Source organism: Schistocerca piceifrons, chromosome 4 (genome assembly GCF_021461385.2).
Source record: "Schistocerca piceifrons isolate TAMUIC-IGC-003096 chromosome 4, iqSchPice1.1, whole genome shotgun sequence".
In the NCBI taxonomy this organism is placed as follows: Eukaryota; Metazoa; Arthropoda; class Insecta; order Orthoptera; family Acrididae; genus Schistocerca; species Schistocerca piceifrons.
In genome coordinates, this window is record NC_060141.1 from 497440027 (window position 1) to 497466298 (window position 26272).

General features: G+C 39.6%; 1 protein-coding gene across 3 annotated transcripts in view; it reads right to left on the bottom strand.

Moving 5' to 3' along the window:
- Nucleotides 1-26272, bottom strand: part of LOC124796266 (F-actin-monooxygenase Mical) — a 554406-nt gene that overhangs the window by 137639 nt on the left and 390495 nt on the right. For all 3 annotated transcript variants that reach the window (XM_047260379.1, XM_047260378.1, XM_047260377.1), the window contains 2 exons: nucleotides 25376-25509; nucleotides 1231-4650 (listed from right to left, as the gene is read on the bottom strand). In XM_047260379.1, the coding sequence (XP_047116335.1) occupies nucleotides 1231-4650; nucleotides 25376-25509 (3554 nt within the window). The remainder of the gene's footprint in view (nucleotides 1-1230; nucleotides 4651-25375; nucleotides 25510-26272) is intronic.

Here is a 26272-nt window from a genome sequence, read left to right on the forward strand (position 1 = left end):
CATCAAAAGATTTATACAACTGCACTGCAAAAGACCTTATTTGTGGAAAATGACCTACGAACATTACATGAACACAAACTTAACAAAAAGGGCATGTGGAGAATTGGTTGGAACATTTCTGAATGATATTCCAATTGTGGACCAAAACGAAATAAAAACTAAGTTAAAAAATTTGTGATCAAGTTTCAGAAAAGTGGAAGCCTCTGAAAGAAATGAATTACTAGGGGTGGGGGCGGATGAATTATATAAATCAACACTATGGCGACCACCAATAAAAAGTTCCTTGTACTATATTCATTATTGTATTATGCATAATGTCTTACGCCCATTGTTTTACAGGTACTATGAGTTACTGCATTTTACAAAGAATCAAAAATGCCCTCTTCCTAGTGCATCAAACCTTCGGAATTCCCAGAGGAGTACTAGCAATTCACAATGCAGTGTTGAAAGAAGCAGCTGGAATGTTGCCTTTCAGCAATCTATTTTTCCATCCATTTGTGTGATTTCTCTTTTGAGAACTATACGAGTACATAGCTTACAAACTGTTGGTGGCTGCCACAATTTTCTTCCTACTTTTATCATTCATACTTATTTTCTCTTGAAAATATAAATAAATTTCAAAATTTTAAAATGTACTACAATATAATGCCTATAAATGTCACACCGTACAATATACTTCCAGCACGACACAGTTGTAACTCCTGAAATCTGTTGTTTATGACCTCTGGACTGTCAAACATGCACTGCATTCTTGATCCATGTAGAAAACATGAAAATCTGCTGATTTACCCCACACATGAAGGAACACAGCCTCCAGGCAGATCAGACAGACTAGATCTGATGGGTGGTGCCGGCACATAAGTATAAAAAATGATGAACTTGGGACTGGCAGCCAAATCCATCAAAAATATCCTTGCAATTGGCTCACAGTTCTATGCTGTTGCAGAAATCCGTCCATGTGTGGCCAGTTATTATCATTCCTTCCCTCATACACGGCTTACTGAACTATTGCTCTATTACTGTGAAAACATAAGTATTCAACAAAAAAGGCTGAAGATGAAAATTCACTGAGTTTTACAGCTAATATACTGCTCAGCCACCAGACCGTGAGTGTGGTGTGAAATGAGATAAAAGAATTTTAAGGTAGTAGCTTCATATTGAAAAAGAAGAACAAAAATCAAACAACATTCTTAAGAAATTAGGTGCAAATTTGAATGAGAAAGTACTTACCACTACTGATGTTGGGGATAGCGACTGCTTTGAAGAAACAGGTGATCCACATATTCCTGTTGGACTATTATTGCTTACAGGTGACCTTAATGGTGTCAACGATGACTGGTTTACATCTGAGTCTTTGGTACTCATTACTGATGCATCAGCAACAGAAGTAATGTTTGGAGTTCCATTTCTGTTCTCCTTGTGAAGTTCTCCATGGTTGTTTGATTTGAATTCTGTTCTCCTATTATTTCCTTCCTTTGACAGCTCTCCAGTAACTTTACGTTCATGTTTTGTCCTAGGTGGTGCAACAGGTGGCTTTAAAGTGATATCTGGTGTTTTGAATAACACTTTTGTGATGTCTGGTAATGAAAATGCTTCAGGGTTTGTTAGAGGAGTGTGTGGAAGAGAAGAAGAATATTTTTCTGGAGACCTGCAAAATTTTGAAGGGCGATGACTAGATTTAAATGATGAGTGATAGGACAGTGGACGACTTCCTTTCGATGTCTTCTTAAATGATGTTAGTGGCGTAAAAAACTGTTCAGTTTCTTCAGTAACGAGGACAGAGTCGTCAGATAATGGCATTTTTAAGCCCTGGCCACTTTCCATGAGACTATTAAATCTTTCATCGGTTTCTCCAGGAGATGGAGGAATTACAGTAGGCATTTCTAATTTCTTGACACCTGATGGTATCAGAGATTCATCCTTTTCAGGAGAATTTAGAGGAAACAAAGTAGGATCTGATGTGCGCCTAGGAGCAAGAGATGGTGGGCTATAAATGCCACTGAAACATTTCCTTGACTTTCTATCTTGACTAGAGCGTTTTTGAGGTAAATGTTTGTCTAGAACCATTTTGTGAACAATGTCTTTCTGGACTGACCTCTCCCTTGATATTTCTTTCAGTTTTCTTGAAGTATTGGGTGATTTTGTATGATGTAGACCAGAATAATCTTCACTATTAGTGGCAGGTGCTAATGTCAGTTGCTCTACTTCAGAGTCAACACCTTGTAATACTAGTGAGTCTTTATCTTTTTGTCTAGATTTTATGATATTTATCGAATCTCTTATATTGCTGAAGGTAGGAACATGTTCCTCACAATTGCTAGCATAATTATTGCAAGTCTTTTGAGAAAAATCATCAGTATGTGAATCTCCACCATTCTTTGGAGGTCTAGAATCACTTTTTGGCGTGTAAAACAGATCATCTTCACAAGTAGAATCATTATTTGTACACTTGTTGGGCAGTTTCTCTTTCACTGTGTCTGTATCACTTGTCATTTCTTCTGTGGAAGTCCTTTCTCGTTGAAGTGAATTGTCATCCTCCTCTTTTGACATGTGTGTAGATTCCTTGCTGGAAGTTTGTTTAGGACTACTATCATTCTCATCAGAATTATCATCACATTCACTAACAATTAATGTAGGTAGAACAGGGACAGGCATGGTTTGTTCTATTAAAGCTGGAATTTCTAAAACAGGTGTAACAACATCATCAGAATCAACAAACTGTACATAGCCACTGTTTTTTATTAATGTTTTGTTAGTTGCTGCTAAAACATCATCTGAATCACTTTCATTTTCTTCTCCTGTATCCATGAACTCAATATTCTCTATATCAGACAATAAGCAAGGCACAGTTTTTACTTCATGATGATGATACAGAGGGATTTCAGTCTGACAATGTATCTTATCTTTATTACTGTCATCATCAAGATCTTCTGTTTTAGCAATACTTTTTTGGTATCCTGCAGAAAAATTTTTCTCTGGTGTATTTTTACTACTTTTTGGCTTCTTATGGTGTCTAACGGTAACAAAATGTGGATTAATATTAAACTCTACATCATCTAGATCTTCTGAAACTACAGCGTCACCATCATGTGCCCAATCTGATAATTCTGTCTCTGTTAATGCTGCAAATGTAGCTTCATGTTCATGTGACTCAGAAAAGTCACTTCTCGAAGGAGGTGTTGATGGGCTACTATGATCGCTATTAACGGAATTATGCCTAACTTTAGCCAAATCACTGTTAGATTTATCAATAACAACACTTTTCTCTGACACTTTTTCAACACTAATGGCATCACTTTTTGGGAATTCTTCAGTATACTGCTTGGTAAATAGTGCTTCTGCAACAGATTCCTGTTTTGTGCAGTTTGATATATCAGCATCTTCAGTCATGAGGACACCACTAGAATCATGTATTTCAACTCTCGGAGTAATTCTTTCTGGTAACTGTCCAGAAGAATGGGAATCACTTTTCTGTTTTGTATCATTTTCAACTGAACTGCTGCCTGAAGACAACGAATCAGTTTCTATATCATCATCATCATCATCATCATCATCATTCTCATCATTTTCTTCATTATCATTGCCAGTCTTTGGAGTCAAGTTCCACTGCATGTCAGGCACAACTATGGATGTTTCGTGAGCTGGGCTTCTCGGTCGGTAGTCTGTTTCATCTTCTACTTTAGCTGGTGTCGAATTATCCATCCCATTACTAGCAGTTTTGGTATTTTCTGTTATTACCAACAGTTTTCGATCTCCTTCATCGGTATGAGCGTTAGAGCCACTGGCATGATCTGCTTGTGCAGAAGACTTTTCAGCCCCAAAAGAAGGAACTTTGGCTTCTTTCTTTCCACAAACATGCTCAAAGGAGCCCTCCACATCTGGTAGCTCTTTCTCTTTGCGTAAAGCAGGTTTTTGTATTTGTGGAAGCTGTAGTGATGGTGCAATAATTGTTGGCGATGGAGGAGAGAAATGAGTACTACTGCTAGAAGAAACTCTTGATGTTCCTTGAAGATACGCTTGCATAGATGGACTGGGTTCTGGAGCTGGATGCAGAAGTTTCTGATGTTCTGATATAGTATCAACAAAGTTCTTTAATTTTGAATCTATTGTTGATGCTGAACCAGATTTCCTCACTGTGCCACCAATATCTGATGTGCCCAGCAAGTACCTTTTCTTCAGTTCCAGAGAAACTTTGGAGGCAATGCCCTCAGTTGAATGTGTCCTGTTAAGTAGATAGTTTCCTTGTCTAGGATTAATAAGTGGAGTAAGCTGCGAAGATGTGGGTAATTTAGCATTATTATTGAGAAGATTCTTGCTAGTGACCAAATTTGAAGCAGTGAAAGAATTGGCCGTTTCTGGTTGAACTGATGAAAACTTAAGTCTAATCCCATGCTGACTCTGCACTGATGGCAACAGTGGCTTTACCGTTCCATTTATTGGATGAATATGTCCAGCTCGAGTATGAACTTTGATTGGTTCCTCAGCGTTATATCTCTTTCTTTTTGTGACATTCCTGTCATCTACTATTATAGATGGTATATTGTGAGGAAATGATGTTCCATCATGCTCAAACTCAGAATCAGTTTCTATTTCTGTTGCTGAATTTTCAATTTCTTCATCACTGGACTCTGTTGTATCGTCAGACTGAACCTGAAAAACAACAAATAATACATGGATAAATACATGGCTAAAGCAATACTGTAATGTATAACACATAAGCATATAAGATAGACCAGTCTTCCAAGGGATTCAAGGCATACATTCACTTGTGTTAAATGTGAGGCATATAAGAAGAGTAAAATTAAAATTAGTTTACATTGGAGTTACCTCAGTGAATCCTTGACATACTGAAATCCTCAAAAAATTCCAGTGACACTTTTATTCAATCTGTAGTGAATGCACTTATGCTGATATTAAAACACTTAAATTTTAAACTCTTTATTTTCTATTGTCCCTACTATTTAATGCAATAGATGTAATGTTGACAAAATGATCTGTCCCACAGGAAAGTTGCAGTTAAAATTGAAAATGAAAATTTTATGGATCTGTGTGTTCATAATATATAACATTTTTCTTCGTGTTTTGATCACCGGTACCCCTATGAACCTTTACTTATATCTGCTTTAATTGCTCCAAGTATCAAACTATGATCTTACAGAGAAAGTGAGTCATTGCTTGCCTGTGTGTGTACTGCATATGGGATTGTCCTTCATTGGAGCCAGTGTACATAATGATATCATATGAATTATAAAAAATTGCATACATGTGAAAAATACAGCAGAAGGAAATCCTCTGAAGTGAAGAAAAGGAAGAATAGGCAGTAAAGATGGTAAAAAAATATTTTAGTGCCATGTAATGCATAATAAGCAGTAGTGAAACAAATACTAACAAAGAGATAGAGGGGCTGGCCAGTACTTACCTCAGCTCAGTACAGCCGATAGATACACATAAAACAGAACTGAAAATTTACATTCCTAGCTTTCGGAACTTTGTTCCTTCATCAGGGAGGAGAGAGGGGAAAAAAGGGAAGAAGGGAAAGTGGATTCAGTTACTCACAACCCAGGTTATGAAGCAACAGGGAAAGGTAAACAGGGAGGGTAGCAAGGATGGAGGCATGGTTGTCAGAGGGAAGCCAAAGATATTCTACTGTAAGTACTGTGCCAGCTTCAAACCAAAGAGGATGCATACAGAAGTAAAGTATAAAGATAAACACAACTATGTAGGATGAAAAGATGCGTGAATGGCTAAAGAGGAAAGGGAAAGAGGAGAAGACTGAAGAGTGAATGGGAGTGAGGTTGTTTAACGTAGGTTCAGTCCAGGGGGATGGCGGGATGAAAGGATGTGTTGGAGTGCAAGTTCCCATCTCCGCAGTTCAGAGGGACTGGTGTTGGGTGGGAGAAGCCAAATGGCACATACGGTGTAGCAGGTTCCTAGGTCCCTAGAATTATGCTGGAGGGCATGCTCCGCTACTGGGTATTGGGCATCTCCTAGGCGGACAGTTCGTCTGTGTCCGTTCATTCACTCAGCCAGTTTGGTTGTTGTCATGCCGATGTAAAAGGCTGTGCAGTGCAGGCACGTCAGTTGATAAATGACATGTGTAGTTTCACACGTAGCCCTGCCTTGAATTGTGTATGTTTTACCAGTAGCGGGGCTGGAGTAGGTGGTTGTGGGCGGATGCATGGGGCAGGTTTTGCAGCGGGGTCGGTTACAGGGGTAGGAACCGCTGGGTAGAGAAGGTAGTCTGGGAATATTGTAGGGTTTAACAAGGATGTTACGGAGGTTAGGGGGGCGACGAAAGGCAACTCTGGGTGGTGTGGGGAGAATTTTGTCAAGGGATGATCTCATTTCAGGGGTTGACTTGAGAAAGTCATATCCCTGGCGGAGTAATTTGTTGATGTTTTCGAGGCCAGGATAATACTGGGTGACAAGGGGGATGCTTCTGTGTGGTCTGGGGGTAGGAACATTGTTGTTGGACGGGGAGGAATGTATTGCTCGGGAAATCTGTTTGTGGACAAGGTCTGCAGGATAGTTGCGGGAGAGGAAAGCACTGGTCAGGTTATTGGTGTAGTTGTTGCCACCTTCCTGGATGTTGACCTTCATCTTGTTGAAGCTCACATCCACACCTCAGTCCATATCAAACCCACAAACAAACAACAGTACCTTCACTTTGATAGCTGCCATCCTTTCCACATCAAATGCTCCCTTCCCTACAGCCTAGGTAGCCACCTTCCTGGATGTTGACCTTCATCTTGTTGAAGCTCACATCCACACCTCAGTCCATATCAAACCCACAAACAAACAACAGTACCTTCACTTTGATAGCTGCCACCCTTTCCACATCAAACGCTCCCTTCCCTACAGCCTAGGTAACAACTCCTTTTCGAATCTGAATTTCACCTGGTCCTTCTCCAAAACCCAAGCCACCTTCCTGGATGTTGACCTTCATCTTGTTGAAGCTCACATCCACACCTCAGTCCATATCAAACCCACAAACAAACAACAGTACCTTCACTTTGATAGCTGCCATCCTTTCCACATCAAACGCTCCCTTCCCTACAGCCTAGGTAACAACTCCTTTTCGAATCTGAATTTCACCTGGTCCTTCTCCAAAACCCAAGCCACCTTCCTGGATGTTGACCTTCATCTTGTTGAAGCTCACATCCACACCTCTGTCCATATCAAACCCACAAACAAACAACAGTACCTTCACTTTGATAGCTGCCATCCTTTCCACATCAAACGCTCCCTTCCCTACAGCCTAGGTAAGGCAAACGTATCTGCTCCAGTGACGAATCCCTCAACAACTACACCAATAACCTGACCAGTGCTTTCCTCTCCCGCAAGACCTTGTCCACAAACAGATTTCCCGAGCAATACATTCCTCCCCGTCCAACAACAATGTTCCTACCCCCAGACCACACAGAAGCATCCCCCTTGTCACCCAGTATTATCCTGGCCTCGAAAACATCAACAAATTACTCCGCCAGGGATATGACTTTCTCAAGTCAACCCCTGAAATGAGATCATCCCTTGACAAAATTCTCCCCACACCACCCAGAGTTGCCTTTCGTCGCCCCCCTAACCTCCGTAACATCCTTGTTAAACCCTACAATATTCCCAGACTACCTTCTCTACCCAGCGGTTCCTACCCCTGTAACCGACCCCGCTGCAAAACCTGCCCCATGCATCCGCCCACAACCACCTACTCCAGCCCCGCTACTGGTAAAACATACACAATTCAAGGCAGGGCTACGTGTGAAACTACACATGTCATTTATCAACTGACGTGCCTGCACTGCACAGCCTTTTACATCGGCATGACAACAACCAAACTGGCTGAGCGAATGAACGGACACAGACGAACTGTCCGCCTAGGAGATGCCCAATACCCAGTAGCGGAGCATGCCCTCCAGCATAATTCTAGGGACCTAGGAACCTGCTACACCGTATGTGCCATTTGGCTTCTCCCACCCAACACCAGTCCCTCTGAACTGCGGAGATGGGAACTTGCACTCCAACACATCCTTTCATCCCGCCATCCCCCTGGACTGAACCTACGTTAAACAACCTCACTCCCATTCACTCTTCAGTCTTCTCCTCTTTCCCTTTCCTCTTTAGCCATTCACGCATCTTTTCATCCTACATAGTTGTGTTTATCTTTATACTTTACTTCTGTATGCATCCTCTTTGGTTTGAAGCTGGCACAGTACTTACAGTAGAATATCTTTGGCTTCCCTCTGACAACCATGCCTCCATCCTTGCTACCCTCCCTGTTTACCTTTCCCTGTTGCTTCATAACCTGGGTTGTGAGTAACTGAATCCACTTTCCCTTCTTCCCTTTTTTTCCCCTCTCTCCTCCCTGATGAAGGAACAAAGTTCCGAAAGCTAGGAATGTAAATTTTCAGTTCTGTTTTACGTGTATCTATCGGCTGTACTGAGCTGAGGTAAGTACTGGCCAGCCCCTCTATCTCTTTGTTAGTATTTGTTTCACATCTTATATGAGATTTTCCATTAATAATAAGCAGTAGTTATGTTGAACTTGGAAAGTGCAATTTGTTCATGAAGCTCTCTTCAAGAGCAAGTATAAATTTAGGTATTTCTAAAATTTATCAGTGCAGTTTGCTAACTGAGTAAGATTGGTTTGTATTTATGCAATGTCACATGGATCTAATAATATGGAAGTGAGGTCTGTATACTATGTCACAATTTTTCTCTAAGTTCTTTTGAATATGAAGATTTATGACCAAATCTTGACGAAACTGATTGGCGCTATTGCATTGAGTACTTAAAATGAGAAAAGCAGGGAAAAGTATGGCCCTTAACATGAAACATGTTTCTGCCAACCGTATGTAAAATAAAAGGAAAATAATTTTTATCACCATTCTCATCTGAATTGCGGCTATTAGATTAGGATGTATAAACATGACATATTAGTGGAGAACAGGCTGACTAATAACCTAGTGGTAAGAGTATGTGACGTTAACACTTACAAACAAGCTCAGAAGAGGACTGATCAAATGATACGTAGGCAAGTTTTGCAGCTAAGTCCCACCATATGATATAAGCTTCAGCATATAATAAATATTATCAAAGGAACTTGAGATGAGCTCGACATTCAGTCAAAACAACATAAAATAAAATGTTATGGACACCAAATAAGAACACCAGATCATATAACTGTAGTCCTTGAGAATGACATTTATTGGAAGAACAACTGCTTCCAGCAGTACACAATGAATTCTGCGTTTATGTAGCCAACAGCCCAGTCTTTCAAGGTACTTTGATGGCACAGGCAGTGAAGAGTTTGAAAATGATGAACTACAGATACAGCCAGTCAAAAGTCATCAAAAGTACAGAGTCTGATAACAGTATCAGCCATTCAGTCACTGGTACTTTCCAAACATCTCAACAAAAATGTGGAGGAAAGAAGATACTTCCGTTAGATGGGTGATTATTTTTTATCTTATTTGATCTTTATTTAATCATACTATAAAATGTTTATTCCTAATGTCACATGTTCACAACCTATAGTTCTGAAAGCAAAGAATGAAGCATTGTCTTTTTATGATTATCTAATTATGATATTCAACTTTTTGAAGTTTTGTGACCAATAAAAAATAATAATGCTAATAGCCCCCAAAATATTTTTTCTACTAACAAGAAGAAATATATATTTGAAGTTTCATTTCTTTAGTTAGTAAACATGATGATGATAATAATAATAATAATAATAATAATAATAATAATAATAACCCAAACCCTGTCAGTGAAGAGTAATTAATAATTCAAACTAACATATTAACTGTAATGATAATATTACTTAACAACAAGAAGTTCATCACATATTCCATCTTGTTAAGTATTTATGTACTAATTGACATTTCGGTGAAAATTTTAGCAACAATTTTTGTCTATAGCTGTTATTCAATGCATCAAGCACCATGAGTGACAGGTGTCAAATAATTGAATGATTTTTTTTTTTTTTTTTTTTTTTTTGAGAATTTCAGTAACTTGTCATCAAAACAATGTAATATAGCAAACATGCAAAAATGGCTTTTAAGAGTAAGTTAATACCCCACCTGAGACAGAACACAAAATGATGTGAGGCAGTAGTACATGTGTTAGTTACTTACTATGACAGAAAATGGTATAAAGTAGAAAACTGAAAATGTGAACATGTACATAATAATAATAACATTGTTAGACTACTAAAACGTTTCATGTGAAATAAATCAAATTACAACATCAAACCATTTGTTAATCTAAGCAGAGTTGTTATACATTGTCCCACATTAGTATATGGGCGTGTTGGCTGCCAAGTGGTACAAGCCACAAAAATTAAAAAAATTGACTGACACCACTTTATCATTACTAAACAGGCAGATCTTTGTATCTGAGAAGTGATATGGGTCCTAGCTCAGTAGTTTCCTCACAGAGATCCCAGAATGTTATTACAATGAAAGAAACTATTGCTAAGTGCTTTGACAATCAAGTGGTGTAAGTCCAAGCTCTCACGGCAGCCAGGTCTGTCACCACTGAATGAAAACCTTGATTGGATTGGATTGATGGAGTTACAGGGACCAAACCAAGAGGTCGTAAGTCCATTCACCTGGCAAAAGTCAACAGAGAGGAAGAACTTAGAAGACAAATCCTGATGAACCTGACTGCATCCGGGGAACAATAAAATCAAGAGACAGACCAAGAAGAAGGGAGAGTGGGTCCCCTGGATATGTTATGTGATGGGATACATGTCCTCAGCATCTGACTGGTGTATCCTAATCCTTTATTAGCACAAGAAAACTAACAATGTGGACAAGTTGATAAAATCTCAGGAAAGAGAACAACAATGTTCAGACAGCGAACCAATGACAGATGTAAAAGAATACGAAGAATTAAAAAGGTGGGATGGGCAAGAGCAAGGCCAGACATCACGAAGCGAGGATAGCTATGGACCCTCTGTGTCGGAGCAGGGAGAAGGGCACCCCTCCAATCCCTGCTGTGGCTGATGAGACCAATGTGCCATACTTCACAGGGAGGAGCAGAAACCACCTTCACAGATAATACATAAAACCAGATCACTCACTTTGGCAACCATCTGCTAGTGCCAGACGCAGTATGTCAGCAAGTTTTAAGGTTTTGCCATTAGGTGGCTAAATTGAGGCAGTCCAGCAGGACATAAGCCACTGTCAGAAGGGCACCACACCAACACTAGAGTGGTTCCTCACATTGTAAGATGTAGCCATGAGTCAGCCAACTTTGGGCAATGTGATTTTGGCCTATGTGAATGTGGCAGAGAATTGTAAATTCCCTGCGAGAAGCATGAAGGGAAGATTACCACCTGGCCATGGTCCCCTTTAGTGCTCGCAGTTTGTTCAGAGAAAACAGGGCACACCAATCTGTGTTCCAAGCCTCCAACAACTGAAAATCCCGCTCCAGGGCAGCTACCACCAAAGTCAGCATCCTGGTAGCCAACTTGATCAACCAATCAGCATGTTCATTCCCTGGAATCCCACCATGATCTGAGGTCTAGAGAGAGACCGACGATTGAGCTTGATGGAGGTAAGAAAGGAGATCCTGGACAGTGACAGTGCTGAGGGTAGCACTTGTCAACAGCCTAGAGATTAGTTTGGGAATCACTGCCAATTAAGAATGTCTCAACAGTGCAAGAATGAACATGGCTGAGGGCCCAAGTGATGGCCACCATTTCTGTGGTGAATATACAACACCTTGCATTTATGTAAGCAAAACCAGTTTGTAGTTGATCTTAGAGCCATCACTGTGTATACCTCTTCTGAACCAGGAAAAGCATCAAGTACAGTCAAGAACAGATGGCGAATAACCATGGGGTCAACAGTCTTTCAGTACAATGGATAGGCAGAGGCAGATCCAAGGACTGGCTATGCACCGTGAGGGCATACACAGTTGCTCCCTGACAAGGGGTGACAGTGGGGGAAGTTGACGTTTCGAACTGTGATTCTGACTCCAGTTTTCGGCCACTGTTGTGGTAGGTGGACCTCCCTACCGGGAAAAATGACACAGTTGTTTGGATGTTGCAGCAAACGTGTATGGTATAGCTGACTAGTAGTAGTTGGTGCCTGATCTGTAGTGGAGAGACCCCAGTCCCTGCAAGTAGGCATTTCACAGGGCTGGTCCAAAAGGCATCTGTTGCAAGTTACAACCCATAATAATGTATCAGTACGAGCATTCACAATGATGAAGGTGATACCAAGCCACATGCCAGACTCCCATAATTAAGACAGGGCAGGATCAAAGCTTGGTTAAGTTGCAAAAGTGTAGCGTAGTCTGTGCCCCAGCCGGTGTAACTGAGACCTCTAGAAAAAGGGGCACACTCAGTACAGAGCTCTGTGGGCCACCATTCTCTTGTGTATGGGGAGTACTGTGGGAAGTACCAACTTCAATCCAGAAAGTACTGGACAATCATGCTACTGGTGCATGAACGGATCAAGGTGGTCATCTGCTGCCACTGGTCCCAAGGACACAAGGACACAGCATCAATATACATCACCTCTGCAGGGCATGGAGGGGGGGGGGGAGGCAGGGGAGGGGACAGAGTGGTTCCACTGCCGCATGGGTCACCAGGAACTGTTCCTCAGGTACAGAGTCAGAACATATGGGTCCGGGGCATATGGGGAACATCAGCAACTCCTCCGTCTTGGAGGTCTTCCTTTTTCCATCCTCTCCTTGGATGGTTTCATTGTCCTTGAGAGCTTTTCTACCTTAGTTTCAGAGACAGAGGTGGGATGCAAAGTCCTATGACCAGCAACATGTGGCTTCTTCTGCCAGTAGGTAGTATCTGTTTGCAGATCAGCAGAATTCTGGGAATGGAGCATCCTGAGGGTTCCTAGTAAGGGGCACCAGAGGGTGTTGTTTCTCTGGCTGGGGACTGGAGATCAGTATCCCTAGTGTGTGGAGAGTCAATGCTCCCAAAGAAGGTGTGGGGAAAACAGTAGCAGGAGGGTCCCAAACCATTAGGGATGCGAGTGCAGTCAAGCAACCCCAGGGGACCAACGAAGAATGCAAAAAGGGCAAGGGTACTGTCACTAGAGAGGTTGATTAGCTGTGTGCTCCATGTTCTGTTGATTATGTAACATTCCTATTATTAGTTCTGTGATGTTACAGACTAAACTTACAAGGCCTTTATATTAAAGACTGTAAAAAAGATGGATGTAACTCCTGCAATTCCACAGCCTAAAAGGGTTAGAAAATATGATGGACATCAACACGACATCTCAAAAGTCTCGCAAAACATTGCCAAATCATACAGTGATCATTCAGCTAGACACACACTACCTAAAACGTTTCTGAATGTAAACTGAATGTGCCCCAATGGATGCGGTCAATCAAAACGTTTCAACAATAGATTTATACAGTGTGATTTACATTTACAAGTACTTACCTCAGCTCAGTACAGCCGATAGATACACATAAAACAGAACTGAAAATTTACATTCCTAGCTTTCGGAACTTTGTTCCTTCATCAGGGAGGAGAGAGCGGAAAAAAGGGAAGAAGGGAAAGTGGATTCAGTTACTCACAACCCAGGTTATGAAGCAACAGGGAAAGGTAAACAGGGAGGGTAGCAAGGATGGAGGCATGGTTGTCAGAGGGAAGCCAAAGATATTCTACTGTAAGTACTGTGCCAGCTTCAAACCAAAGAGGATGCATACAGAAGTAAAGAGGTATATAGTATAAAGATAAACACAACTATCCAGACTGAGATGCAAAAAATCCTAAAAATCCAAGGTCCCTCACAAGGCCTCACAACGGCTTCCATAGACTTACTCACTCCACCTGAGCCACGTACCCCTACCTTCTACCTATTACCCAAAATCCACAAAGAGAACCATCCTGGCCGTCCCATTGTAGCAGGCTTCAAATCCCCAACCGAACGTATCTCAGCTCTGGTAGACCAGCACCTACAACCTATCATCCGCAGACTCCCATCCTACATCAAAGACACAAACCACTTCCTAGAACGCCTCAAATCCATTCCCACTCCTCTCACACCTGAAACCTTTCTTGTCACCATAGATGCTACATCCCTTTATACAAACATCCCACATACCCATGGTCTCTCTGCCCTTGAGCACTACCTCTCCCAACGCCCACCCGAAGATCTTCCAAAAACCTCGTTCCTTATCACACTTACCAACTTCATCCTCACCCATAATTACTTCACTTTTGAAGGCCAGACCTACAAACAAATCAGGGGAACGGCCATGGGAACCAGGATGGCTCCCTCCTATGCCAACCTCTTCATGGGCCGCATGGAGGAGGCTTTCCTGAAGACCCAACAGCTGCTTCCCCTGGCCTGGTATAGGTTTATAGATGACATCTTTGTGGTCTGGACTCATGGTGAAGAAACACTCCTTAATTTCCTCCATAACCTCAACTCCTTTTCGAATCTGAATTTCACCTGGTCCTTCTCCAAAACCCAAGCCACCTTCCTGGATGTTGACCTTCATCTTGTTGAAGCTCACATCCACACCTCTGTCCATATCAAACCCACAAACAAACAACAGTACCTTCACTTTGATAGCTGCCATCCTTTCCACATCAAACACTCCCTTCCCTACAGCCTAGGTATTCGTGGCAAACGTATCTGCTCCAGTGACGAATCCCTCAACAACTACACCAATAACCTGACCAGTGCTTTCCTTTCCCGCAACTATCCTGCAGACCTTGTCCACAAACAGATTTCCCGAGCAATACATTCCTCCCCGTCCAACAACAATGTTCCTACCCCCAGACCACACAGAAGCATCCCCCTTGTCACCCAATATTATCCTGGCCTCGAAAACATCAACAAATTACTCCGCCAGGGATATGACTTTCTCAAGTCAACCCCTGAAATGAGATCATCCCTTGACAAAATTCTCCCCACACCACCCAGAGTTGCCTTTCGTCGCCCCCCTAACCTCCGTAACATCCTTGTTAAACCCTACAATATTCCCAGACTACCTTCTCTACCCAGCGGTTCCTACCCCTGTAACCGACCCCGCTGCAAAACCTGCCCCATGCATCCGCCCACAACCACCTACTCCAGCCCCGCTACTGGTAAAACATACACAATTCAAGGCAGGGCTACGTGTGAAACTACACATGTCATTTATCAACTGACATGCCTGCACTGCACAGCCTTTTACATCGGCATGACAACAACCAAACTGGCTGAGCGCATGAACGGACACAGACGAACTGTCCGCCTAGGAGATGCCCAATACCCAGTAGCGGAGCATGCCCTCCAGCATAATTCTAGGGACCTAGGAACCTGCTTCACCGTATGTGCCATTTGGCTTCTCGCACCCAACACCAGTCCCTCTGAACTGCGGAAATGGGAACTTGCACTCCAGCACATCCTTTCATCCCGCCATCCCCCTGGACTGAACCTACGTTAAACAACCTCACTCCCATTCACTCTTCAGTCTTCTCCTCTTTCCCTTTCCTCTTTAGCCATTCACGCATCTTTTCATCGTACATAGTTGTGTTTATCTTTATACTATATACCTCTTTACTTCTGTATGCATCCTCTTTGGTTTGAAGCTGGCACAGTACTTACAGTAGAATATCTTTGGCTTCCCTCTGACAACCATGCCTCCATCCTTGCTACCCTCCCTGTTTACCTTTCCCTGTTGCTTCATAACCTGGGTTGTGAGTAACTGAATCCACTTTCCCTTCTTCCCTTTTTTCCCCTCTCTCCTCCCTGATGAAGGAACAAAGTTCCGAAAGCTAGGAATGTAAATTTTCAGTTCTGTTTTATGTGTATCTATCGGCTGTACTGAGCTGAGGTAAGTACTGGCCAGCCCCTCTATCTCTTTGTTAGTATTTGTTTCACATCTCTATGAGATTTTCCATTAATCATTTACATTTACAAGTTATTGTCTTGCCATAGCTTAGCCATGACTAGTATAATTGTGAAATTACAGCGGATATAAAGTTAAAATTTGCTCTCCTGAAAAAAGTTGACTTTGGTCATACTCTATTTGGCAGCTGATCATACCATACAATTCTGTTAGAAACACAGGTGTCATACAGGAAGTCCTCTCCGTTATTTAGCAAGTGATTCTGTAACATTTAGAAGTTAACACTGATGTAAATAGTATTAAGTAATCTTTCAAGCTAGCATGCTCTTGTATAAGTTACATACACAACAAACATGGCACCCAAACTGAAGATACAATAATTTAGTCTACTACCACCATTACTAACATGAAACGGGCAACAGAAGACAGGGTTTCTATTTTAGTGTATGCATCTGTATCTAATGTTTAGCCAAAGCACAAGGGATATTGGTAAAGTAAAGACAGCATGTCCAATAAATGTCTGCAAATAACTTTATCGTAGAAAACATAGCTCCTAGAATAATTTTATGGGACTATACAATACATACTCCACTATTTTTTTGGCCAAGTGTCAACATTTGTCTATCATCTTCATGGTAAAAAAAAGACTGCTTGTCATCTACCACAGGGTGTATGGTCAGGACCGAACAGCTACTCAATAATTTTATCATCATAACTTATACAACAACATATGTTTATGAGTGGGGTCTGCCTTATACAAAATTTCTGGCCAGTAGGAAAATGAATCTTCTAATGTAATTTTCATGTAACTTTTCATCTCAAGGATTGAATAGCTTTCCCTTCACTAACTGCCCTGCATCTATTCTGCGAAAAAGGGCTTTTGTCACTGATACACTCTATGTACTACACCGAATGCAAGTAAAACCACAATTAGTAATTAGTATGGTTTGCAGCATAAATGGTCGTAGTTCTGTGTTCACTTGCCTGTGTTTAAGTGCCCTGTGTTAATACTGTATACATGTGTTAATACTGTATACATGTGTCAATTTGAAACACTTGGATTTCTGAAAGTAGAATGAAGCACTGTCTCAATTATTCAAGAACATCTTGTGTGAAGTACAAGACAAATTATAGAAGCTGTAGTGAAATATATCTCTCAGTAAAGTTTGTTTGTAATGTAAAGTACACTACCGGTAAACTGGTATCTGTTTTTGATCTGATCAAAGGCTAACAAATAGCAAAACAATATAACTATGGAACCTACTTTATCTTCATTTTGGGAGTTGGAAGGAAATATGTGGAGGCAAATCAAGGGTAAGATATTTGAATTTGCAGAGTATCTTCAGAAGAATCATTTCCAGTTTGCCTTTTGGCTTCAGTGCATTCATTTTATTATCCTAACTTAAGTCTTTGAAAAAATCTTGACGGCAAACACAAAATTTGGGTTTCATTGAAAAAGAATGATCATCACTTTGTTGTGAGTTGTGGGAGATAGCATAATAGGGAAAGTGGATTTCTTATATTGCTGAGAAGGTTTAAAATATCTCAGTGAAGGTAATATTCAAGTAGAATAAAGAGCACAAAATGAACTAAGTGTTTCTAGAGTAAGTAGCAAACCTAAGTCAACAGGACACGTAAAATATAGACCAATTTTATTATCACACCCATGAAAATGTATCTTACAATAATGTTCCAATCTCAATCAAAGACTTCAGTCTATTGTACAACATTTTGCAGTAGAAGAGCAGAATGTGAGAAAGCAAGGAAAACTGTATGGATTTAGACAGTGCATATGAGCTTGGTGATGGCATAATTAAAACAACCTCTGACATTAAGGTATCCACTGTGTCAAATTATTTCAACATTTCAGGATACTACACCTTAGCAGTGATGTGAATTTAATTATATAGGGCTGTGAATACAAAACAAATTGTAAAATATCGTAGTCAATACACTGATGATTGCCATACCATATTAAAAAAGGCATGGCCAACATCCATGGGAAAAGAAAATAAACTGATATCACTTCCATAAAATGTTACTTCCATAAAATATCAGAGTGTATACATATGGAGCATTTTAAAATGGAATGACCAGATAAACTTAACTGCAGGTATGGCACATGCCAGACAGATTCATTGGGAGAAATCCCAGAAAATGTAGTCCATCAACAAATGATGTAGCTTACAAAATCCTTGTCTGACCAATACTTGAACACTGATACTCAGTATGTGATCATTACATGTACCAGATATGATTGATAGTGGAAATAGAGAAGATCCAAGGAAGAGCAGTGTATTTCAATACAGGTTCATTTAGTAAGTGTGAAAGTACCACAGAGATGCTCAGTCAATTTCAGTGGCAGAGCATGAAAGAGAAGGGATCTGTACCACTGTGTGGTTTATTATTAAAAGTTCCAAGAGCATATGTTCCTAGTATGGCCAACCATTACATTGCTTCCTCCTTCTGCAAAAAGAGCCTGAAGGCAAAATATGAGAGACGCAAGCTCACACACAGGCTTACCAGCAATCATTCCTCCTGTGGATTTGGAGCAGGAAAAGATGGTTTGACACTGGTATACAAATTACCCTCCACCACACACCATAAAATGTCTTGCAAAGTATAGCTATAGATGTAAAAACCTTTTGGCTGATAAAGCATCACATGTGGTAGGATTCTCACTGTGAATGCTACAATTGTTTTTTACGTAAAAATTTGGCTGACAGTTATTCATATAAAAGTAATAACTTTATTCAAAGATTATCTCTACAATAGATTACATTCAACTGCATTCAGTTGATCAGAATAAACTGACTCTGGGAATACTGATTAAGTGGAAATAATCTAATTTTTTGGGTGGACTGATTCTCAGAAGATCGATTTTGAAATCGGCACAGAGCGAAACTTCTACAGAATGTTTGCATAATCACTGATTCCTTATTGGCATTTACACCAAAATAAACTCTCCTCTCTGAAAGAAAGGTGTTTATAAAATTCCATCAAATGAGCATAGTAGTTTGTGTAACAATGTTGGAATGTACAAAGACATAAATTAGACATTCTGATTCTAGGATAAAATTCTCACTCAGCAGCAGAGTGTGCACTGACGTGAAACTTCTTGGCACATTAAAACTGTGTGCCAGATTGAGACTTGAATTCAGGAGCTTTGCCTTTCACGGGCAAGTGCTCTGCTGACTGAGCTACCCGAGCACTACTCAGGACCTATCCTCACAGCTCTACTTCTGCTAGTGGAAACTTATTGTTCCAAAAGACAAAATCCTATTGTCTCCAAATCCCACAGAAATGAAACTTCTGAGACTGCTGCAATATCTGGTAAGAGAGGTCCCACTGAAAAAGATTTGCCATTTTTGCTTTAAAGTGAGCAACTTTGTAGCTTGCTTGAACAGCCTTCTCCACATTGGTATTCTTTATTGTCATTCACACGCGAAGTAGAACCCTAATACATTGCATGAACTGTTGCAGAATATTTCTAAAGCTCGTATCTCCCATATATTGCCTCAATGCCTGGAAACTCGCTCTCCACACACTTCAACTTGTATCTATTGCTAGTGCATTTCACAAAGGCATGTGTAATGACATTGCATATTGAACTTTGTGGCAGAATTGAGTACTTAGTGGTATATAAGTATCACTGGGTGTCCATCCTTCATGCTTGACAGAACTATCTTATCCCAAGACAGATGCATGAAACTTCCTCAATTAGCCATATCCATTGCAGTCATCAGCAGTGTATAAAGGTGAAAGTGTTTGCTGTGCTGGTCCACTTTCTCATGGCAGAGGATAATAAGTATGTGACCTCATCACACTGGCCCTGAGCCAGTGCAGTGAGGGCTCCCATTTTGTGGGATACTGTAAGAACAGTCAGATCTACAACCACTGTCTTCACCACATCCACAATGGATAAAATGAGATTGTAAGAAAGTCCAAAGTATGTTGCAAAGTGTTAATTGCTCTTGACAATATGTGATCAGAATCACCTGATTTTTTACTGTTCAGGGAGTGTTTTGGTTTTCTTGCTACTATTATGGAGGAAATCCAGTCTGCTGATTACTGTGGAAATCAATTTTATAAGAAATCACACCAGCAAAAATTATGCTTTAGTTTCCCAACAGATAATCAGAACAGTTTACTGAAAAGTGCTCATATCAGTGTGTTGGTAATAATAATACACTGTTTTTTATGCCATTGCTTGATATCTGTACCTTCTTGTTCTGTTTTGAAGTTCCTGTCACTATTTCAAATCCATATTAATTTAAAATTTATGTTATTTTCACTGAGCTTTGTAAACTTTTTCTGATTGCACCCTAAAGTTTGACAAATATTCCAGTCTCTCTTGTAGACATTTTTGGTCCCTAGTTATCGATGCTACCTTCTTTTTGTGCTACATTTGGGTCTCCCATTTCTTAATGAAAAACAAGTTCCAAAGGAATTATTATTGATACCATCCACATCATGAACATCAGGTCATTAATGATTTCAATTAATTCTATGGTTACATTGAGGTTGGCGTGCTTTGGGGGAGGAGACCAAACTGGGAGGTCATCAGTCTTATCGTATTAGGGAAGGATGGGTAAGGAAGTCAGCCTTCCCCTTTACCAAGGAACCATCCCGGCATTTGCCTGAAGAGATTTAAGGAAATCATGGGAAACGTAAATGATGATGGCCAGACGCGGGGGTTACATGGAAAATAATCACTTTCATTTTTGTTTGTCTATGGCACATTTATCCTTTTCCTAGTAATAAGTGTTGTTAAAATGTTTGCCCAAAAACCTAATGGAACTGCAGTGATCTCCTTCATTAAGTGCCTGTCAGCTGACAAGATTCTCTGCTCCTCTCATTTTGCGAAGTTTATTGTTTGTTCCAAACTGACACATGAAAATAAGATATTCTGTATCATATCCATTGGTTACCAAAATAATTCAACTGTACCACCTTGTTCAGGATTAGACATACAAATTTTGTGTAAATAAAAGCTTCTATGCTTTATGTTTAATAGAGTGAAATATTCAATTAAAATCAGAATATCTATACCGCAAACTACCCAGTTTTGAAACAAAGAACACTAAGCAATATTGTTACATATGCTTTCACACAGTTTACTAACAACAGATATAAGGTGACATACACAAAGAGCCAGCTGCCAGGCTTCAAGGCAATATATTGGGAGATGTGTATCTTAGAAATAATCTGCAACAGTTCATGCAAACTACATCTACACGGCTACTCTGAAAATCACACTTAAGTGCCTGGCAGAGGGTTCATTAAACCATTTTCATACTAATTCTACACTATTCCACTCTCGAACAGCGTGTGGAAAGAAAGAACATGTGTAGAGACGTATTATGTTTCAACTTTACAGGTGAATAAAAGATTCCAAGAACTGAAAATAAAAGCTCAGCAATCATTTTCTATTTCACCTGATGATGCAGAATCAACAACCCAGTTAGAACTGTCAGGGTACCATAATTATCTGCCAATAATTATAACCAATAATTTGCTGTGAGACTGAAATTACAACACACTAAACATGTGATGATGATAATGTTCATTTAAGCAAGCAACACAAAAGTTCAGCACAGTCACATGCATGTAATAATGTACATATTTCTGTGAGCAACATTTCTCGGAAATTAAGAGATGTAAAAGCCAAACCAATACCACTCCAAGTCGCAACTAGAAGAGCTGAGTCTGTTGGAAAATTTGACTATTCATAACAAGCAACTATATTCTGCACAGTAGGGAGTGTTCCATGGGTCACTTGGGAGCTTGTGAACTGGAATAGCCTCCTACTGAGACACTTCAAGAGTTGTCTTTCAAAAACTAACTCAAGTCACACTCTTATCAATTTATCTGAAAAACCATAAGAAGCTTGAGTGCATTAGGACTTATCTTCAAATGATTGTGAATGAGTTTCTTCAAACTTACTTATTCAATTAGTGTTACCCTGATCAGAAAACAAAAATGTTAATACTGTATTTAATTTCATTATAAATAAGCTACCAAGCAACTAATGAATTTTAATTGCACTAGCATGTTTTCTGGGTAAGTTTTATTGCCTAAGAATATCATCTTAACATTTTCTGTATTTGATCATTTTGAAATGGACAAGGGAAAAAAAAGTGGGAACAATTGGTATATGACAATGTGAACAGGAAAAGAGATACGCACGATGCTGTAATGAACAGAAATTTTACATTACTACCACAGCATAATTACAGTTCACACTCTATATACATTGCATCACAGAATAGCTAAGGTATGTAGTCACAGGTAACAGAATGTTGCCAAGAAGTGTTTCTGTGCACACTATAGTAACTGTGACTCATACCTGATACAGATCTCTTCAACTGCAATGAATTGCAAAGCATGGCATGCTACTTACGAGAACCCTCTCTCTCATCCCCAATAATCCACACAGGAAGTCGCTGAACTGCAATGGTAACCTAATATGATATTTCAGAAGGTTATCAACCAATACAAATATTGTAGGACTTTTAAGACCATCTTAAGAACAGAAAATACTGTTCATTCTTTGATTTTGATGTCAATCCATTATACCCAATCATTTTATTATTATTATTTTTTTAAAGTTCCAGTGCCTTCTGCATGAAACCATCAATGCTATTGCAAGACAGTGGCATCTAATGGTTCAATGAGGTACATCTATGAATGTAGTGTATTGTGGCAATCACTTACAGCATTCAAACCAACAGCCAGCTTTTTTTTTTAAATACTGATCATACTGAGGTGATCATTGACATTGGCAGTAAATATAGCTAAATTATTGTAATGTAAATGTGAGTTTGTCCTACTGCTTGTCTGACATAAATTTATTAAACTTTAGGCTAATTTTGCTTGTTATTTAGGACTATACTTTGTTTTAGGCATTATGAGTTCATGGAAGTTTCTAGATGTCGGATTGCATCTAAGAAAATGCAAAAATGCTTTTGAATATATCTCATCTCTTGAAATGATGAGCGGTTGAAAACTGTATGTCCAAGAGGTTAGAAAGTTTAACCATCTTTGTAAAACAATTGATTGTTTACTTTTTGTCAATTTCTTCTCATATTCATTGCTTAACATGATGATAAAGGCCCATTTTGTGAAAACTTTAAAATTAATTTTTTTAATATTATTGGGATCAATAGGTTAACGAGTGTGGGACTACATTTCCAGAGGTCAATTCATCGAGCAACACTAACAATCTCTATCACTGAAATGGACAAGTGCTAAAGCAAAATCTAGACTCTATAAGAATAAATATCAACCAGTGCCTAATTATAAGGGGTGTTCAAAAAGAAACAAGCTGGAGGTATGATTACAGAAACCTGTACCTGTATGTTAGAAGTATTGACCCTGGCTGTTGAGACACTTGTCCCACTGTGACACAAGACAGCGAATGGCTGTCTCATAAAATTCCCGGGGCTGCAATGTTAACCAGTTCCACACGTACAGCTGGACATCGTCATCCGAGGTGGATTGGTTGCCCCTCAGAGCGTTTTTAAAGGGGACCAAAAATGGCGTAATCACAGGGAGAGAGGTCCGTACTCATTTTCACTGTATGGAGGGTGGCCAAGAACCTCCCATTTGAATTTCTGCAGGAGTGCCACGACTGTGTTGGCCGTATGACGCTTTGCACTGTCGTGGAGCAGAATGACCCCACGGGTGAGATTGCCTAGTTGTTTTGATTTGATTGCTTGGCAAAGGGTGGTCAAGGTTTGCGATTAATGCTGTTGTCCCATGCTGCAGGAAGTGAATCAGAAGGGGGCTCTGAGGGGCAAACGATTCACCTCGGACGATGATGTCCAGCTGAACATGCGGAACTGATTAACACTGCGGCCCCGGGAATTTTATGAGACAGCCATTCATCACCTTGTATCACAGTGGGATAAGTGTCTCAGCAACCAGGGTCAATAGTTCTAACATACAGGTACTGGTTTCTGTAATTATCCCTCTGGCTCATTTCTTTTTAAACACTCCCTTATATTTGTAATGTTCAAGAGCTGTGTGCGAAGTTTTTACAGTCTATTAATTTTCTCAATGCAGAGTACTTGTATAGGGGTAAAAATGAAATGCATTCATTTATGTGTAATAAGTAAGCAGGACAATAAATTTATTTCCATGGCTACATTACCTATAAGTGTTGCAATGTTTGTATTCCCTGTATTTATGATGTTAGCATGCATATGATGAAAGATTTACATCCATTAAGTGAATACAAGGCAAAGCAACAATCTGCAAATAAAGGACAATTTGTTCAAAAAGCATGCACTACTCTGCATCCTGTTTTCAGTGAGATTCCACAAAAATAAAAGTTTTTAGGTATTCACATCCAAGCTGAAAGCTTTACTTTTGGCACATTTCTTCTGTCATGCAAATGTATGCCACATGTTTATTTCTGCTACATATAGCTCCATGTAAACAAATCAAATGAGTCAGAGGGAAAACAGTGGACTTGTGATTCAGATAACCTGGTCTTATTCTCTGCTCTGACAATCTTGATCAACATGTTTAACAGTTTTCCATGGTCACTGCAATAGAAGTGCGAAGGTAGTTTTTTGTGCTAGGCAAAGACTCACATTTTATCAATTTTGTGTTAAAACTGCAATGATTCACTGGTGATATATCTTGTATGACTAATTACATCAATTTAACTGTGGTGAAAAGCTCATATGATATATACTTCATAATTTTATCATTGCTGGTGGCATATTTCAACAAATCATCTGGGTCACGTCAGATATGATGGTGTGGCCAATTAACTAGATGGTTCCTGTGTATTCTTCCTTAATGTCTTATTACTTTTCAAATATCCCTCATGATAGGTTAAGTTTTTGATGGTGAGTAAGGACATTAGGGGGGGGGGGAGGGGGGGGGGAATATTATGTATGCTTTTCTGCATTAAAACCTGCTGTTAACATGAATGCATGAGCATCAGATGAAAAACTTAATGATTCATGTTAGGAAAAAAAAAAACAGGTACACTTCACAACTGCATACACACATATAAAGAAATACTGAGTACATAATTACCTTATACACATCTGATATTGCCATTTTCAAAGCAATATCTACAATCTCTCTCTTCATTATGATCCTAAATAAAGTGCATTAGTTAACTGAATCTTATTGTCTGTTGCCACTAGTGCCACCACCATCAACAATAATCACCACCAACAATCGCCACCACCACCACCACAACAACAACAGCAGCAGCAGCAGCAGTATTAATAACTACATAACCGAAAAGGTAGTTACTATCTTCTTTAAAAACAGAAAATAAACATAGGAAAGGCTATTTTGGTAATGGTAAAAGTGTTGAAATATGTGGTATGTGTGTGTTGGATATGTACAAAAATGGACACACATTACACAAGAAAATAAATATTTTTTTCTACAAAGTTGTTGAGAAATTCACTTTCTATGTGGTATTAAAATTAGTTGTCTGACATAAATAAATAATTTACTGCAAGTTGCATTTTTTGAGCTTCTTATTTGATTTTGATGAAAGTGACTTTTTTTCAATCTTCACCTCAGTGTTTGACCCTGACTCTGTATCACTCTGTACTTTTGCACATTCGGGAACTTTCAAATATATTTCTTGTTTCCGTAATTCCCGTGCTTTGACATCTTCATCACCTTCTGTGGCAGTTTCAGTCTCATCATCTGTAAAACATTGAAGAATAAACTTGTTACAATTGTATAGTGTTAAAAATCCATAAACTACATATTCGTGATACACCAGTTTGCATATAAACCAGAAGAAATAAATCGATATTGTGCAATGCAAATTTAAACATCTTTTTGACTGTCATTCTTAGCTCATTTTACATTTGGTCTGTACGATTTGTATTCATACTCTCACTCATTGGAATATAGGTTAGTGTAACAAGTAGGAAGAGACTGACCGACAATTTTAACATAATTTTCAAATTCATTGAGTGTAAACATGTTGTTGTTGTTGTTGTTGTTGTTGTTTTCAGTCCTGAGACTGGTTTGATACAGCTCTCCATGCCACTCTTCTTGATCTCCCAGTACGTACTGCAGCCTACATCCTTTTGAATCTGCTTAGTGTATTCATCTTTACGTCCCCCTCTATGATTTTTACCCTCCACGCTGCCCTCTAATACTAAATTGGTGATCCCTTCATGCCTCAGAACATGTCCTACCAAATGATCCCTTCTTCTAGTCAAGTTGTGCCACAAACTCTTCTTCTCCCCAATCCTATTCAGTACCTCCTCATTAGTTATGTGATCTACCCATCTAATCTTTAGCATTCTTCTGCAGCACCACATTTCGAAAGCTTCTATTCTCTTCTTGTCCTAACTATTTATCGTCCATGATTCACTTCCATACATGGCTACACTCCATACAAATACTTTCAGAAACGACTTCCTGACACTTAAATCTATACTCAATGTTAACAAAT